The sequence below is a fragment of the Coregonus lavaretus genome (genome assembly GCF_964263955.1).
Source record: "Coregonus lavaretus genome assembly, chromosome: 24".
Lineage (NCBI taxonomy): Eukaryota > Metazoa > Chordata > Actinopteri > Salmoniformes > Salmonidae > Coregonus > Coregonus lavaretus.
This window is the reverse complement of record NC_140011.1, coordinates 22,963,130-22,976,094: the sequence shown is the minus strand read 5'-3', so window position 1 is coordinate 22,976,094 and position 12,965 is coordinate 22,963,130. Positions and strand designations below refer to the sequence as shown.

Below are 12,965 nucleotides of genomic sequence, written 5' to 3'. Positions count from 1 at the left end.
TTCCTAGAAGTCACATGCGTGGCGGGACATGCCAAAATGCAGACTTTTGGCACTTTAGGAAGTCTTTTCATATTGATTTAATTCTCCATGTGGTCTATACTAAAGGGCACTTTATTGAATATAACAGGCTTTTAACATTCAATATTGGTGCACAATTTCTACTTAAAATATCAACGGGACGCACGCAAAAGGCACTAATTTCGTGGAACGACCCAAATGCTTTTCATAGACGTATTGGCTGATTTTAAAACAATCCCAATATCAGGGAAAGGGGATTAATTGATCAGCTCTGCTGTTAAACCCATTTTAATGCATTATCACTGTGTGAACTTAATCTTATGTGACCATGCACTAAAAGGTTTGTGGACAAATTAGTGCATGCTATTTTTGCCTTTGCCATCGTTTTCAACCTTAGTGTCTGTCCTTCTATACGCTCATGTAGTTAATGAGATGTCATTTGGACAGCGCTGTACCTACCATCGCCTCCAGACCTGGAGAGGCAGAGCCAGGCTGGACAACTTTTGCAGGTATGGCAAAACACTTGTTGGAATTCTCCTGGAGTTCTCCCATAGTTCAGTTAGGCAATGTTCTATACTATAGCAAAGCTTTATAATTCCCATGTATACAAATGTAACGCATAGGTTGAGCATATTCTTGGATCCATTTTTTAATTTTCCTTATTCTTTGCTGTAGTCTCTGTGACTCTTCTCATTGTCCCTCTCCCTTTGTGGCCAGTCCACAGGGGTGTCCCCAGAGCACCGTTATTGAGAAGCTTTGTCATCCCACATTTTTGCTCCCCGTGGGGGGCCTCAGCCACAGTGGACCCTGCTCTGCCCCGGCCCTGTCCCCCCATTGATACTGTGCAGCTGTTTCCAAATCCAGCCCTTGATTTTGATCCTCTTGCTTTTTAATATGAAGCCCCTGCGGACAGTCCCTGGCCTGGTTGTCCATTGTGAAGGCGTGATCATTTAGTTGTTCTCCAGATCACCTCCAGACTGGGGCTGAGAGCCATGATTATGAAGGGGGGACCATTCATTTTGAATAGGGTCTCTACGCTGCTGTATATGAAACCTAATCCCTATAGTATCACTAACTGTATATGTTTTGTTTTAGGTGTACGCCAGGGGGTATTCATATAGAGAATGTGATGTGGACAGTATGTATTATGGCTCATTCATTGTTCACAGCGTTGGTCCTGAATAGCTGCCCTGTACAGCAATGAATCGTTTATTAAATGGGCTTTATTGATTTGTTTATGCAGGGTTGTCCATAGAAAAATGGATTCAATTACATGTTGTGCAGTCTGTTTTCACCAGTCTAAGTCAACAGTGAAACAAATGATTTGATGAAATGCAAGCATTTGATTGTATTCTAATTAATTTGGCCATTTTAATGTGTTTACTTAGTACCAAGGCTGCCTATCTGAGTAGGGGGGAAGTGGGGGTGCTCTCTTTCTATCTCTCAAACACACACACATCTGCATTCCCCCTCTTTGCCCCCCTCTAAAGCTCCAGTTTCGTTAAGCAGGTGTCCTGCCCCCTGTCCCATTCCAGGGAAACCCCTTATGGGAGGGACTGGACCTCTCTCACCTTTCATGCAGATAAGCCGATCTACTGTATCCACCACGCTGGGATATCTATCTTAATCTCTTTTTAATGGCCCCAAGGAGGAGCCCAGGGGAGCCCTGTCTGCCCATCCCTCTCAGCTGATGTCCTGTTGAGGTTGTAGTTGGCAAGCAGCTTTTTTAGTAACAGGAATGATTCAGCTTAGAAAGTAATGGCAATTTGTCTTCCGGTTGGCAATGTTTGTTTGGTTAAAATCTAAAAGGAGCTTGGTGTATTTAATATGATTTATTCAGCCCACTGTAATGTTGAATGCTTGTTATATAATAGCATGGATGCATGGGGTGGTTTTAGTCTTTTTTTAGGACGACTGTTTTAAGGAAATAATGTTTTAAACGCTGATTTACAGTTCTTCTTAAACAAATTATAGGGTTATTATGTGCTTGGTCTTTTTCATGGGTGACTACAAATATTGAAGTAACATGCCATGTACGAAAATGAAATAAAAATGAGTCTTTGCAGCTATAATTTGGTTATTGAAATAAAATAAGTCCTTTTAAATGAAATTAGGACTGCTCTTTGTTTTAAGCTCAACTCATCTCTGCCGTTGAACAATTAATAGCCTATAGTGTGTAATGGATTGCACCCTTTAAAAAAATGGTTTAAATAATATATAGGCTAATGTACTTTGTAACGATATAAGAACATTTAATTGTTGTAGGCCTACAATATTAATCTGAAATATTTTTATTTTATACAACTACTTCATTTTTCTTTATGAATTTTAGGCCTAGTGGCTGGTTGCCCTAGGCCTAAAATGTGAGAATCTTTAGCAAAATATTGGAAAGCAATCTATGGCATATTTAAAGGCTATTGTTTAATCCATAGGCTACACTTTAAATGAGCAAATAGTGGCCTAAATTGTTTTTCAATAGATATTGACGTGTCCATCGCTTTACCAGACAGAAAAATAAAAGGTTAATGTATAGATAAGGAAATCAAATCCATGCCTTACCCTATTCAAATTAATTGAATCCCTCTTTAATAAAGACTGGTCCCTCCCCCTGGCCCTTCCATTAAACGCAAAGCTGAAGCCTCTTAGTAAAATAAATGCTGAAATGCAATAAATGTAAATCAATCTGAGAACGAATCAGATTCAGCGAGGGGGACATTTTATCTGGGAAAAGGGACACGTAGGAGGTGCCCCTCCTAACAAAACTTTTTTTTTAAAGCAGCTGTTTGCACAGTCATCCTTTTTTCGTGCTTTGTCACTCACCTTTCTTTACACTATCTCAGCATTCAAAACAACCCGTTCTATACTTTGCATTTAGAATCCATATCTTCTTTTCCATTGGAATACTAGTCCACATTCGTCAGAGACCAACTTTTCGGACCATCCCCTTGTAGTTGTTGGAATGAAAGGCGGAGTGCATGGGTGTCAAAGTGCCCTCAAAACACCATGAAAGATTGATTTGCAGCACTTTTCAGCCCCCTGACATTACTTGGAGAGGAACTGAATAGGAAACCCGCGAGCCGGGGACGGAATAAAGATGTTCTCTCTGCTGGAAGAGAAGGAAAACTGCTCATTTACCCCCAGTCCATCAAGCCCGAAAAATAGAGAGGAAAAAACAGAGAGAACTGTGGCTATTGAGAAGAAAGGGGCTGTATATACTCATCTAAACGCTGTCACAATATACTGAAGGGCTATGAACAACCATGAATATTAAACCGCTTACTTCAACAAGGGCTAGAGAAGTGAACCACGTCAAAGCAGCTTTGCATTTTTTGCATGGGAACAATGCGGTAAAGCACGTTGAGCTTGTTTCTATTATATTATTCCCGCGCTATAACTCCCTGGAAGAAAATTAATATTGCCAACCACATGAATACGGAATGCCTGAGAAAGAACGTTTAAGCAACTCCCAGACCCAATGACCTGAATATGATGACAGACAAACTTTTTAACTAATTGTTGAACCAGTTTAAAATGGACAGCATTTTCATTCTGTTAAATAAACGTGGGACTCATTGTGCTGTAGCCTATAGCGTTAGAGTGGAATATAAAAACATGCATTTTGCATGAATTATTTAGCCATATTTGCATTTGATCTACGCTATAATATGTTATACGTGTTTTAATTTAAATAGGCCCTACTCAGTAACATTAAAATGTAGAATTTATGTGTAGATTGTTATATTTTACTTAAACTATTGCGAAACTGGCGACCAAGTGTTTTTTGGAAATAGTTTTATAGAAGCCAGTCTTGGACATCTCTCATGAAGAAAAATCTCATCTGGTTGGTGTGTAAAGGGATGTTGAATAATTGTTAGCGACAAAAAATTTAAATAATACTCTAACTGATTTTTGTTCGTTTATTTACAATCATGTCTGCATTAAAGACATTATGCATTTATATTGCTGAGTAGTCTATTGGCTTAGGCTCATCGTTGTCTCGCTCCATTTCACTCTCACTCTTTCGTTCTCTCACTCACACACACACTCTCTCTCATGAAAGGGAAGGACCGCCTAATAGAGGCGGCTTTTCTTCTGCTGGAGCAGGTCCATACCATAAGGGGAGTGTCATTAATAACTAATTAGAGAGGGGTCAGACCAGCAACTTATAAAGAGGACCCTCGCTGCAGGAGGACGGCACATTTCCATCCAGCCGTCTCACGCGAAGGAATATCAACTTTGCATTTAAAGACTTTCATATCTGAACACGGCTTGCAATAGTTTGCGAGATGGGCTCGGTTTTACCTGCAGAGGCTTTAGCCTTAAAGTCTGGATTTAAATGCCAGAGTCGATCCTTGTCTGATATTATCACCTCAGATATTCTGCACAGTTTCCTGTATGGACGGTGGAGAAATGTGATCGGGGAGCACCTGATGGAGGAGAGGCAGAGCAGCATCGGTCCCAAGACAGCCTTCACGGCTGAGGTCCTCGCGCAGTCGTTTGTTGGAGGTAATTGACTCTTTTGGAATTCTTCCAATGATTTCTGTACGGGCAACCAGCCACTAGGCCTAAATAATGTATAGCCTAGGCCTATCTGTTGTAATTGTTAACATCTTAACGCTTGTCTCGTTAAATGTAGCCTAATTATTATAATACCAAATTGTGACAAATAGGCTATAACCTGGGTGAAATCTTTAAAAATATATATGGTTAATTTTACTAGGCTGCAAAACGACCTCCAAAAAACCAATACCCTCAACATGTTGACTCAACCTAGATTTATTTTCCATTTCACAATTTCTCTGTTATTTTAACAAGTGTCCCTCTTGTTAACCATAATTAACTAAAACGCGTGTAAAATAGGCATTTGGTAAGAATGTATTCAACACAAGAACCTCAGTGAGGTCTCATGTGTCATTGAGAGTGAACCAAAAAAAGTGGGAACCTTCACTCCTCTGTTCTAGATTTCTTCCCAAGGTCTCTGTGACTTTCTCATTACTGTTCTCCAGTATTTTCATTATTTGGCCCTTTTATTTCAACCCATTTAGCGCATTAAACCATTTAGTGCTTTGAGACCTTGCATTTAGAAGCTTGTTAGGCGTGTAACTGTTGCTGACTGAAAGACGAAGGGTATTAAACTCATTTGGTTAACTTTGTGCTTGACCTGAGAAAGTTTCCACTTAAACCGAAGGGAGAGAAAGGTTCCCTTTCTTTGAGATGTCCCGGGTTTTATCCCGCATTCATCAATCTCCGGACAGTCTCTTTTCCTCTTTTGGCAGCTATGGGCTCCGGCGCTTTTCTCTTTCTCTCGCCTTAAAAGATTTCTGTTCCTCAGATAATGCGCCGTGAAGGCTAATTCTATTGCCATTCATACCATGTCAACCATCTAATCGCCTTTCCATTTTTTTGTTTGAGAAATTCCTGGGCCTTTTAAACAAGTCCTCATTTCATTCAGCGCAATTTTATTGCTACAAAGTTCTTAAAAGGATAATGAATTTGGAATTAGCCGTTTCTTTCCAGTAGGGTATAATGAATATCACATCTGAAGCATGACAAATGGCTGGACCCTGAGCAATAGAAGACCATTTAACCTCTCTCCAAGCCGTCTTTTCGCAGTCCCAAATACATTTTCTTTGATTCTGACATTAAAGAAACCCAAGAGTTTTCTTTAAAAAAATTGAATGAGGATGAAAATGCTTGCGAGGGTTTTTTCTTTGAAACAATAACTTTCAATTCATCCATTTAATCGAATTAAACGGTGGATGAGATGTTAGGCTACCTAATATTTCGTGACCAAAATAAGATGCAATCTATTTGCTGTGTTGGCAATTACAAAATGTAAACACCTAATTCGTAAGACGCTTAAATAATATTTTAGACCACCCATGTAAAAATATATATTTGTTCAAATTAATGTTTTTTTTATCAAAACGCTATCAAAGCATCATATTTAAAATGTATGCACAATGCCTGACTTAAACCACTCCTATCCTCAACGTATTTTAGGCAAATTGTTTAGCTTGGGTAGGCCTTCTATTTCATGCATTTCACATTAATGCATTTATAACCATGGGATTAACCAAATTAACAGGTTTAATGAATTGTACACAGCAGTCAAATAACCTACTATTTTTCTGTTTGCAGAGGTCCAGAAGCTGTCTAGCCTGGTGCTGCCCAGTGAGGTGATCATTGCCCAGAGCTCTATCCCTGGCGAGGGCCTGGGCATCTTCTCCAAGACCTGGATCAAGGCGGGCACAGAGATGGGTCCATTTACTGGCAGGGTCATCTCCCCTGAACACGTGGACCTGCTGAAGAACAACAACCTCATGTGGGAGGTGAGAATAATCTGGGCAGCTACTGTATCTAGGGACTGAACTGCTTTCACAATTAGGCAGGAGAATAACAGCAATGAATCTCTGTATGCCATGTTTTTGTGAAGGAAGCACATGTGCAAGGGGGCATAATTGGTCTTGTTCACCAGTAAGCTGTATGTATAAGCGGCTATGTCACACATGGACAATAATAATACCCACTGGGCAAAGACATCAATTCAATGTCAATTCCACATTGGTTTAAAGTAATTTCATTAAAATAATGTGGTAACAACTTTGATTCAACCAGTGTGTGCCCAGTGGGTAATGATTTGCGTTAAAATTGTACCAGACTCCTAACCTCTTGCTGTTGATCTCAGGTGTTCAACGAGGATGGCACGGTGCGCTACTTCATCGATGCCAGCCAGGAGGACCATCGCAGCTGGATGACCTACATCAAGTGTGCCCGCAACGAGCAGGAGCAGAACCTGGAGGTGGTGCAGATCGGTAGCAGCATCTTCTACAGGGCCGTGGAGGTGAGAACCAAGCCAGATACTGTCACTCACAACTCTGACATGCAGCCTTCACAAGGACCGTTGAAAGTGTGTGGTGGCTGCCATAACAAGTTCTGCAGTTAAGCCCATTCGTTTGTAGGCCTTCTTTGTTGGTGTAGAATCTATAGACTGTATAAAAGGGTAAAATCTCCCCTAGCCTGTATAGGGCAACCTATTTCAGCTGCTGAATAGCACAACCTGCTGTCTGTACAGAGATCTGCGACTCTTGATGTGTAACGCAAAGCTGGTGGAGAGTATCATCGGAACAAAGAATCCTTCTTTAACATTCATCCTCTTGCTCTCTACAGACTATCCCTCCAGACCAGGAGCTGCTAGTGTGGTACGGAAACTCCCACAACACCTTCCTTGGTATTCCTGGCGTTCCCGGTACAGAAGAAGAGCATCAGAAAAAGAGCCGTAATGGTGAGATCCCTTTTCCTCTCGCTATGGGGGTTAGAGAACCAGATCACTGTCTGACTCAGGCCCCTTTACCTGTGGGGCCGGTGTGTTGTGGTCTCTGCTGCAGCCAACAGATTTACATCACTCTTATTTATTTCAAACTACTGCAAATAGACTGATTCTATTCCATGTCAAAATCAACATTTTATATGTGTCACATCAGTTAATGAATTAAAGATCTCACCTTCCCTCTGTTTCTCCTTCCCCTTCAGAGGACTCCCACTCATGTGACGGCTCATCATCTTGCTCCCCCTCCTCCTCCTCCTCCTCTTCCTCCTCCTCTTCCTCGTCTGCGACCAGCCGCATGCGTTGCGTCATCTGCCACCGGGGCTTCAACTCGCGTAGTAACCTACGCTCCCACATGCGCATCCACACCCTGGACAAGCCGTTCGTCTGCCGCTTCTGCAACCGCCGCTTCAGCCAGTCGTCCACCCTGCGCAACCACGTGCGACTGCACACCGGAGAGCGACCCTACAAGTGCCACGTGTGCCAGAGCGCCTACTCCCAACTGGCAGGGCTGCGGGCACACCAGAAGAGTGCCAGGCACAGACCAGGGGCGGGGGGCGCAGACACTTCCTCTCAAGTCTCACCTCCACCCCCACCGATCAGCAGCCTGTCCCAACAGCAGGTCCCCCTTGTTCACCATATCCCCACCATGGTGCTATGATAGCAGAGAGGAGAGAGAAACTTGCTAATGGAAACGGCTCTGCACTTTACCCTTGCACACTTGGGCCACAGGTTGCTTTCGTCATCATTCTCAGAGAGGCCGCTGTTTGCTGGTGTGGCAGGCATCGCTGTGTCTGGGTGTACTGTATGTCTGGTGGGTTGAGCTGATGGTACAGCCGTTCTCACATACTTTTTACTGGTTGCCTTATTTACAATCTAGTCTGCTTAGACTTACTGGGTATTATGTTTGTAATGGTCAAAAAAAATATCACAAAGAGTGTGTCAAAAACACTTTGTTGTTCCAAAGGAAACTGTTGTACTATTGCCTGTACAGAGAATCTGAACAAAGGACTGAATGTTGGTTCCAAGAGTAGGCTATTTTTAGGCTAACTGTCCATTTCTCATTTGTTTGTATACTCGATACAGTATTTCCAGGATGCAGCATATCAAAGGAAATACTTTGCTATTCTAGTGAATAATTATATTGGTCAAGACGAGTACTCTGTATTTTAGATAATTATGTTTTACCATAACAGATTTTGTTTTTGGGTGGTTCCTTCATGCTGTCATTAAATACAACTATCCTCACTCTACGTCCTGTCATCATAGGCCTACCAACTCAGGAGGAAGGTTGTTTGAAAAAGTAAAGTAACAAAGGTGAATTCCAATTAAATGTACAGTATGTAGAAATAGGAGCGCAGCAGTGTACATTTATTTCAGCCCTATCAAAATTTTACACTGTAATAAATAGTCCCTTTATCTCTGTATATTCATGAAAGTGTTGTGTAATTTTGAACTGTATGTGAATGTAAATACGTGTGCTTTCCTTATATTCTAAATAAAGAATGATATTAACACATCTGCGTAGTGGTCTTTACTTTGGACCTTTTTGTAGCCTACTATGAACTAGCGCAGTGGAGGCTACTGAGGGGAGGACGGCTCACAATAATGGCTGGAATGGAGCGAATGGAATGGCAATTGAAACCATTCCACTTATTCTGCTCCAGCCATTACCACAAGCCCGTTCTCCCTAATTAAGGTGCCACCAACCTCCTGTGAACTAGCGTGTTGTGAATGTTTGTTAGGTGTAAAGGAGAGCATGACAGACAAAAGCACACAAGCGGCTATAATGGAGCAATAATATTTATTTGGGAGGACTGTAGCTTTTCCTTGCACCACTTGGTGGGGATTCTCATCTTCCTCCCTGGGCCTCCTGCGAAAGACTGAGACTCTCTGTGGATGGGTGTGTGTTGACTCCCTGGCGAGGGGTGAATTATTTCCCTGTTCGCGTGTTGGAGGAACCTGTAGTAGAGGCTGCATGGGTTGTGGATGAGGTGCATCTGGAGGGAGGTATTGTTGGGGAGCCACATCCGGCAGTCGCAACACGGGCACCATCCTCCTGGCGGACCTGGAAGGGGGTGAATGTCTTCAGGTAGCTGGCCTGAAGATGTCCGGTGGTTGGCCCCCGGATGTGAAACATCCTACCACTGCCATCCAACTCACACTTGAATGGTTCAGACCCTGTAGTTAACAGATATCAGTTAATAAAGCACTGTCCACACAGATGTCAAACACATTTTATACTCCATACACTGAGCATACAAAACATTAAGAACACCTGCTCTTTCCATGACAAACTGACCAGGTGAATCCAGGGGAAAGATCCATTATTGATGTCACTTGTTAAATCCACTTCAATCAGTGTAGATGAAGGGGAGGGGACGGGTTAAATAATTATTTTTAAGCCTTGAGACAATAGAGACATGGATTGTGTGTGTGCAATTCAGAGTGTGAATGGGCAAGACAAAATATTTAAGTGCATATGAACAGGGTATGGCAGTAGGTGCCAGGCGAACCTGTTTGTGTCAAGAACTGCAACGCTGCTGGGTTTTTCACGCTCAACAGTTTCCCGTGTGTATCAAGAATGGTCCACCACCCTTATAACATCCAGCCAACTTGACACAACTGTGGGAAGCATTGGAGTCAACATGGGCCAGCATCCCTATGGAACACATTCAACATATTGTAGAGTCCATGCCAATGTTCCCTCTAAGCTGTGCATGCCCGGGACTGCTGAGCAGAAGAAATATCCGCTCGCGCAGAGAAGCACGAGATTGAACTTCACTAAATTTTCTAGAGTTTTCCCCCTGAGTTAACACTATCACTATAATGGTAGGACACTCTGGTAGGCCTACATTATGATCAAATAGCCACAGTAGCCTACTTGACCACTGTTAAAACTGTAACTTAAAGCGGGTACAGCCTCAGTGTTCACAGGAAACGGGCGCTGGAAGTTGCACAGAATTTTCACAATGTTCAAGTTTGCGCTCAGCAGACCTGAAATTTGCTCAGTGCTGAAAAGAATTAGAGGGAACATTGGTCCATGCCCCAACGAATTGAAACTGTTCTGAGGGCAAAAGGGGGCGGGGGGTGCAACTCAATATTAGGAAGGTGTTCCTAATGTTTGGTATACTCAGTGTACATCTCAAATGTATATTCTTACCTGAGTAATTCCAACTGGAGGCACGCTGGAGCCTCAGTCTCTCTTCAATGTGATTGGCTCTGTAATTGGGCTTGGAGGCCTTGTGGCGTTGGAATGTCCTGGAGTGGATGGCACTGGCCTGAACAAGAGCCCTCGACCTCGGCTCAGGACTCTCCCTGGGCCTCCAGACCCCAGAGCTCCCAACTGTAGCTGGAGCCAAGACCCCCAGGTGACAATAAAGAGTAACAAACTGTTAGACAGTGCAGAGAGAGGCACAATATGATCACGCCTAACAGGAATACTGCATTTCACAAGATAAGTACAAATATGACAGAGAATATCACAACGAAATGACAACAAAGCAGAAAGACAGATGCTTTACCTGGGGTGTTCCTCATATTGGAGCCATGCTGAGGCATTGGGTCCAGTGTAGCAGTGACAAAGGGGCTGGAGACCATAGCCTGAGGGATTAGGCTGGCTGGGACAGACCCACATGAAAAAAGACTACAGTTTACTATAGAACATTATAGTACTATAGAATTCAATAGTAAACTGTAGTATTCTGTAGAATACTATACTCCACATTGTAGTATCCCTCGATCATGTTAAGTACTTACTATAGGATTTTGTAGTATACTGTAGAATACTATAGTAAAACACGACAGTTTTTTAAAGCTGCAAAATGTGGCTTTTTGAGCGACCCAACCAAAATCACATAGAAATGTGAGTTATAGATCTGTCATTTTCATTGAAAGCAAGTATAAGGAGCAGTAGATCTGTTCTATGTGTGCTATTTTTTGGGGGGTACGAATTTATATATACACTGAACAAAAATATAAAAACAACATGCCACAATTTCAAAGATTTTACTGAGTTACAGTTCATATAAGAATATCAGTCTATTGAAATAAATTAATTTGGCCCTAATCTATGGATTTCACATGACAGGGAATACAGATATGCATCTGTTGGTCACAGATACCTTACAAAAAAGGCAGGGGAGTGGATCAGAAAACCAGTCAGTATCTGGTGTGACCACCATTTGACTCATACAGCGCGACACATCTCCATAGAGTTGATCAGGCTGTTAATTGTGGCCTGTGGAATGTTGTCCCACTCCTCTTCAATGGCTGTGCGAAGTTGCTGGATATTGGCGGGAACTGGAACATGTTGTCGTACACGTTGATCCAGAGCATCCCAAACATGCTCAATGGGTGACATGTCTGGTGAGTATGCAGGCCATAGAAGAACTGGGACATTTTCATCTTCCAGGAATTGTGTACAGATCCTTGCGAACTGGGGCCGTGCATTATCATGCTGAAACATTAGGTGATGGCGGCGGATGAATGGCACGACAATGGGCCTCAGGATCGCATCACGGTATCTCTGTGCATTCAAATTGCCATCGATAAAATGCAATTGTGTTCGTTGTCCGTAGCTTATGCCTGCACATAACATAACCCCACCACCACCATGGGGCACTCTGTTCACAACGTTGACATCAGCAAACTGCTCGCCCACACGATGCCATCTGCCCGGTACAGTTGAAACCGGTATTCATCTGTGAAGAGCACACTTCTCCAACGTGCCAGTGGCCATCGAAGGTGAGCATTTGCCTACTGAAGTCGGTTACGACGCCGAACTGCAGTCAGGTCAAGACCCTGGTGAGGACGACGAGCACACAGATGAGCTTCCCTGAAACGGTTTCTGACAGTTCGTGCAGAAATTATTTGGTTGTGCAAACCCACATTTTCATCAGCTGTCCGGGTGGCCGGTATCAGACGATCCTGCAAGTGAAGAAGCCGGATGTGGAGGTCCTGGGCTGGCATGGTTATAAGTGGTCTGCGGTTGTGAGGCCGGTTGGATGTACTGCCAGTTTTTCTAAAACAATGTTGGAGGTGGCTTATGGTAGAGAAATTAACATTCAATCCTCTGGCAAAGCTCTGGTGGACATTCCTGCAGTCAGCATGCCAATTGCATGCTCCCTCAAAACTTGAGACATCTGTGGCATTGTGTTGTGTGACAAAACTGCACATTTTAGAGTAGCCTTTTATTGTCCCCAGCACAAGGTGCACCTGTGTAATGATCATGCTGTTTAATCAGCTTCTTGATATGCCACACCTGTCAGGTGGATGGATTATCTTGGCAAAGGAGAAATGCTCACTAACAGGGATGTAGACAAATTTGTGAACAAAATTTGAGAGAAATAAGCTTTTTGTGCATATGGAACATTTCTGGGATATTTTATTTCAGCTCATGAAACATGGGACCAACTCTGTACATGTTGAGTTTATATTTGTATTCAGTGTAGTAATATTACAGAATTTATACCTAGTATACTATAGTATGTTTTCATGTGGGGAGGCACCAGAGAATACATTAGGACCAGTCGGCCGGTTTGCAACTGCTGTCTGAGCTGGTTATGAACGACAGAGAAATATGTCGTTAAGAAACCAACAATTTTTTATTCAAAACCTT

The 12,965-nt window shown here is 42.7% G+C and overlaps 1 protein-coding gene across 2 annotated transcripts; it reads left to right on the top strand.

Moving 5' to 3' along the window:
* Positions 1-4,304: 4,304 nt before the first annotated feature.
* Positions 4,305-8,006, top strand: LOC311099453 (PR domain zinc finger protein 12-like; the record flags this gene model as incomplete). Of its 2 annotated transcripts, none has more annotated exons than XM_084140137.1 (5): positions 4,305-4,524; positions 6,160-6,350; positions 6,707-6,862; positions 7,189-7,297; positions 7,552-8,006. In XM_084140137.1, 5 exons carry the CDS (start codon positions 4,305-4,307, stop codon positions 8,004-8,006), a joined length of 1,131 nt encoding a protein of 376 aa, XP_083996263.1. The 2 variants fall into 2 exon arrangements, with proteins under 2 accessions (XP_083996263.1, XP_083996262.1); XM_084140136.1 differs by having other exon boundaries at positions 7,189-7,303.
* Positions 8,007-12,965: the final 4,959 nt, after the last annotated feature.